Source organism: Macaca nemestrina, chromosome 20 (assembly GCF_043159975.1).
Source record: "Macaca nemestrina isolate mMacNem1 chromosome 20, mMacNem.hap1, whole genome shotgun sequence".
NCBI classification, from domain to species: domain Eukaryota; kingdom Metazoa; phylum Chordata; class Mammalia; order Primates; family Cercopithecidae; genus Macaca; species Macaca nemestrina.
The window spans coordinates 15,039,025-15,044,939 of NC_092144.1; the positions used below are offsets into that span (position 1 = coordinate 15,039,025).

General features: G+C 39.3%; 1 protein-coding gene across 1 annotated transcript; it reads right to left on the reverse strand.

Moving 5' to 3' along the window:
• Positions 1–2,309: 2,309 nt before the first annotated feature.
• Positions 2,310–3,334, reverse strand: LOC105486795 (olfactory receptor 10H3-like). Its single transcript, XM_011749848.2, has one exon. It carries the CDS (start codon positions 3,332–3,334, stop codon positions 2,366–2,368), a length of 969 nt encoding a protein of 322 aa, XP_011748150.2. The 3' UTR covers positions 2,310–2,365.
• Between the last annotated feature and the right edge of the window lie 2,581 nt (positions 3,335–5,915).

The following is a 5,915-nucleotide window of genomic DNA, read 5'->3' on the forward strand; positions in this document are numbered from 1 at the left end:
CCTGGGCCTCACTGACTGCCAACAGGGGGCTCTTGGGGATTGGGAGGCTTCAGGGTGAGGTCTAACCTCGGTGGGTTGGGCGGGGTGTTGTCCCTGACCCCAAGAAACTGACTACCTCTTTGGCTGAGCATAGGGCCTCCATGCCTATAGCAGGGTCTCTCAGAGCCCAAGTATGGACTTTATCCTGTGGACAATAGGAGCCATGGGAGGTTTTTGAGCAGGAGAGGGACCAGGATTAAGAACGGATTTAAGAAGCGAGACGGAGGCTCAGTCAGTGAGAAGCAACCATAGAGGCAGATCCTTTCTTCTGATCTGGGAGTGTCCCAAGACCGAAGTCCCTGGCCAATTCAGAACATAGGGATAGAAGGGTGCAGCTTTTACCCTGGCAGGCTCTCAGGAATTCTCAATTTCCTTTCTTGCCAACCTCCCACCCTACGTCTCCCCTTTCCAGTTGATCACTTTTCTGACCCCCTTTCCCTAACTTCAGGCAGCTCCATTTTTTCCTCTTTTGAGCCATCTGACTCTGCCCAGGCAGCCCGTCCATCAGGTACTACCTGAATCCTCCCCCTACTCTCTTCTGTTATGTGCCAGGCACTCCACAAGTGTCAGATGTTGGGCACGTCCTCACCCTTTCACCTCTAGATTCCTCCTTCATTCCTATCACTCACCCGTCTTGGGGTCAGGACCTTCCCTTTTGACCCTTGAGATTCAAAGCCAGATGATTGGAAACAAAACACCATCCCAAACATATGGGATCTGGAGCCAGACTGTGGTGCTGAAGTCTCACATTTGCTGTGTGACTTGAGCCAGTTAATTCCCCTCTATGCACTTCAGTTTCCTCCAACATATAATGCGGGCAACAACCTACCTCAGGGTTGTTCTGAAGACAAAGTTTGAGGAACTCGGAACTGTGCCTGGTGCACATTGGATGCTTAATAAATGTGGCCATTATTACCTTCTCTCTGAGAAAGTCTGGCTAATAAAGCATGTTGCCTTTCGAGATAGTTTTTTTCTACCATGACTTTAAAGACTGTCTTGGAACTCATAGGCAAAAATTCTGATATTTGTGCTCCTTGAATAAGCTCCTGGTTGCCATGGTGCTTCATTGATGATAAGCACACATGCAAGTGTTGTCTAGAGTATGCAGGATAAGGCAAAAGATAGTGTTTTTTTTGTTTGGAATTTTATAGCATAAACATAGGTTAAAACTTCTTCCAACCATGTCACCTTTTGACCTTGCGAGTCCATGATCTCTACTTTTCTAGAATGAAATCTCTTTCAGTGTTGACCACATTCCAGCACCAGCAGGAAGCACAGGCGAGGGCACTATGAGTAGCATTAGAAGAGAATTCACACTGTAAAAATAATATTCATTCCTCAGTTAGTGGAACCAATGGCTATAACCAGAAAACCAAAAAAATGATGCATCCATTGGAGGCAAGGGAGTACATATCCTAGAATGACCCATTGACATTGCAGAGCAACTGTGTCAAAAATGCTTGGAGGAGAGATGAGGCTATCTTATCAGGACATATTACAGACCTATTATTAAGATATATTAAGCCCTATTACCAACCTCCTTTTTTCTCTCTTCCTCCCTTTGCCAGATTTTGCTCCAAATTCTTAGTTATTACATTTCCTGTACAGATAAAAAAAATTTAAAGAACTCACTTTTTACTTGACACCTGCTTTCTCTCTGTCTTCCTCTCTCTCTCTTTATTCTGTCTATGTCTCTGTATCTCTCTCTGTCTTCTATCTCTGTCTCTGTATCTCTCTCTCTTTCTCCTTCTTGGTCTCTCTCTACTTTTGCATTCTGACATCCTTCACTCAACTCCACATATTAATATCCACACCCAAACTTAGGGTATATCTCTCCCAAAGACAGTGAGGAACTTTATATAAGAACCAGTTTCTCTGAGGGAAGTAGTTTATTTTCCTTTGTACATTTCTTCTAATTAAAAGGATAATATTTATAAAACACTGGACACAGTGCCGATACATTGAAAAAGCTTAATGCTTGGTGGCATTTATGACTATCATGTTATTCTTACTTTTTCTTACACTAGGGGAAAATAAAATCTTTTTTGCCTGTCCATTCAAGAAGAATCACGTTCATAAGTGCCCAGACACATCAATGTGATGATCTTCACCTGTCCATAGATAGAAAACACATTTCTAGGCACAGATAATAGGATAAAGTTCATCACAATGGCTCATAAACAAGAGATTGTGATCACTTGAGGCTAAGCAAAAAGGTATAAGAAACAATAGCTAGTATGTATCAAATAGATATTTTCACATACCTGAACCCTTACAACAGTCCTATGGAGACAGACATTATCTTCAGCTCTTCTATTATATTTTATCACCACCAAATTGGCACGCAGGAGCTTAGAAGACAGAATTTTCTGTGAAAGTTTTTATTTATGGCATTCTTCAGCTTCTTGTTCCTTAAGCTGAAAATGATTGGGCTAAGGAAGGGGGTGAAGACAGTATAGGTGGTGGCCATCAAGGTGTCACTGTACATAGAATGGAGGCCCTTGGGCTTGAGGTAGATAAGGGAGGCAAAACTATAGTGCACGACCACCACAGTGAGGTGGGATACACATGTGGAGAAAGTCTTCTGCCGGCCCTCAGCAGAGGGAATCCTCAAGGTGGCAGCCATAATGAAGACATAGGAGAGGATGATGAGGAATAAACAGCCTTTCAGGGCTGTGACACACACCAGCATCACACCCATCATGACAGATGATGTCTTGTTCCCACAGGCCAACTTCAAGAGGGAAAGCACATGACAGGCAAAATGGTGGATCACGTTAGACCCACAGAAAGTGAGGTGAAAAACTATCATTGTCACCATCATCCCCATGACTGAGCCACCAGCCCAGGTCCAGGCCACAAGATGGGCACAGTCATGGGGGCTCATGAGCACATTGTAACGCAGTGGGTGGCAGATGGCCACATAGCGATCATAGCCCATGGCCATGAGAAGGAAGGAGTGAGTGAAGCCAAACATGAAGGAGAAGAACATCTGACCGGCACAAGACACAAAGGTGATGGAACGATGGGTGGAGAGCAGATCAGCCAGCATGCGAGGGGTGATGGCAACAGTGAACAGAATCTCAGAGTTGGAGAGGGCACACAAGAAGAGGTACATGGGTGTGTGGAGTCTGTGTTCAATCCAGATTGTGGCCATGATGAGAAGGTTGCCCAGCAATGTGAACAGGAACATCAGGAGGTACAGCAGGAACAAGACAGGCAGGAGCTGCTGGGGGAAGGCTGAGAAGCCAAAGAGGATAAATTCAGACATGGTGCTGTAGTTCTGACCAGGCATGGATACTGCATCTGGTGAGATTAGAAACAAAATTAAATGACAGTGGTTAAAACACAGACTCTAGCACAGACCAAATGGCAACTCAGCAGCTCTGTGCTATTCAACAACTGGCAGAATTTTCTGGGTCTCACTTTCCTCATCTGTAAAATGGAGTAAACAATAATAGTTCTTAACATTCAGCAATGTGACAAAGATCAGATGAGATCAATATATTAGATGATCATGTCAGATTTTGGCTACTAATTGGGTTTCTATTAACACCGACTGACATAAAGGAAAGGTTCAATACTTGGAGCCATTAGAGACAGGCATAGATGATCAGGGTCAGAGTCTCTTGATAATGTGCCAGTTCTAGAAAACATATATTTTGATCTTGGGGTTTAAAAGTTTTTTTCCTGAGAGTCTTTATCTTTTAGTTGCTTATTTAACTCAATTACCTTTATTTTAATACTGATTTATTGATACTCATTTATGCCATCCTATCTCAAATTGTATATTTGCCATTCTAAAAAATCTGAATAGAAAATTTGAAAGAAAAGGCTGGATACATACCTGTCAGACAAATATGCACCAAATGAAAGCTGAGGTTGCAATCTTAATAATAATAAAAGGCGGAATTTATGGAAACAATGATCACAATGTCTCTAATACCATATGCCACTCCAGGGAACCAGAGTTCCTTGAGACATGGCTGATCTGTGGTCTGGACACAGAAAAAAGCCTTAAACACCTTGTACCAGTGTGAAATGAAACTTCCACTAAGTAATGGGGTAATATTAAAAGCCTGGAGGTTCTAGATTGAAAAGATGCCCACTAGCCAAAAAGGATAATCATTGTACAGAAGATGGAGGAATAAGCTAAATTACACCATGAAGAAGCTTTCAGAAAAATTCAGAAGGATAATTCCACAGAACAATTGGTCTGGTCTCATTGATAAAGGCTCATTCAAAGGACAAGAGAAATTCGAGGACATAACCACTGAATGCAACATAGGAGACTAGTTGAATATTGATTTACATAACCAGCTGTAAGTATTTTTAAGGCAATAGAGAACATTTTGATTATAGTATGAATGAATGATTAGGTATGAGTAATATTAAGGCATTATTATTGATCTAATTACCAATTATTTTAGAGACAGGTCTCACTCTGTTCCCCAGCTTAGAGTAGGATCATGACTCACTGCATCCTGGAACTCCTGGGCTCAAGCAATCCTCTGCCTCAGCCTCCTAAATAACTGAGACTACAGGTGTGTGCCACGTCAACTGTCTAATTAAAAAATTTTTAGAGACAGGGCCTCACATTGTTGCCCAAACTAGTTTCGAACTCCTGGCCTCAAGTGATCTTCCTATCTCAGCCTCCCAAAGTGCTGGGATTATAGGCATGAGTCACCATGCCCAGCTAATTATTTTTTTTAAGTGCAATCTGGTTACTTTGTCTATGGAGAAAAATGTATGGTTTCTTGATGCATGCTAAAATTTTTAAATTACACACACTAAAGGACAGAGAATAATATTTATACCATTTAAAAGAACATTACAGCCACCAGCATAAATATAATAAGTCTACATTACTATGTATCCTGAAATATTAAGTAATAAATAGTCAACACAACTTCAGTGAGATAGATATAAATAACTAAATCAATGACAGAGAGATAGATATTATAGTTAGAAATTTTAACAGAGTTCAGAAATGGAATTTATTATTAATTTCAATGCAATTAATAATATTCAGATATTAGCTATCATATATATTAGACTCTTCACGAAACAGATAGTAAATATTTTTTCAAGCACACAGGTACTTTGTAAAAATGGACATTTCATTAAGATATAAAAAATTCTTTAATTCCAAAGTATAAATGTTGTATAGATTATAATGCATTAACATTAAAAATTAATAGAGAAGAAATAGCTTTTCAAATCTCATATGTTTGGAAGCTAACTATATAATTGAATAATCTTTAAGTTCAACAGTAAATTATAAATTTAAGAAATTTTTAGAATTAAATGATAATTCAAATATTGAGTGTCAACATTTTAACCTAAAATAGTACTTTGATGGAAATATACAGCACTAAGTAGATTTATCAAGAAACTTCCTTAAGAAAAGTTCATGCTTAATAAAACCAAAATCAAGCATTAGAAAACATTGAAAGGATAGAGAGAAACAAGGAGAAGGTGCCAATAACAAAATCCAAAATTAAAAATGGTAAATATGGATATTTTTAAATTAATAAAAGCCTTTAAAAAATAATAAATTTGGGTTGTAGATGAAATGACCAAACACTTAGAAAAATATAAAATTCTAAAACTGGTTCAAGAAAAATGGGGGGCCTGTATGCTCAAATAGGCTTTAAAGAAATCTAAATGGTAGCCAAAGATCGTCTCTCTCTAAAATCTTTGCCCCAGTGGGTTTTGTTAAAGTGTAGTAATTATTATTAAACTGCTAAGAAATAGTTGGTTAGTATCTTATACATAAGCTTCAAAATCATAGACAAGTGTTAGGAAATCTGACCAGCACATCTCATCAGGTTAATGCAATCTTGGTCTAAAATCAGGTAAGAATGTTTGCCGAA

Excerpts from the sequence above, each read along its gene's own strand:
- LOC105486795 (XM_011749848.2), bottom strand. The coding sequence starts at position 3,334 with ATGCCTGGTCAGAACTACAGCACCATGTCTGAATTTATCCTCTTTGGC.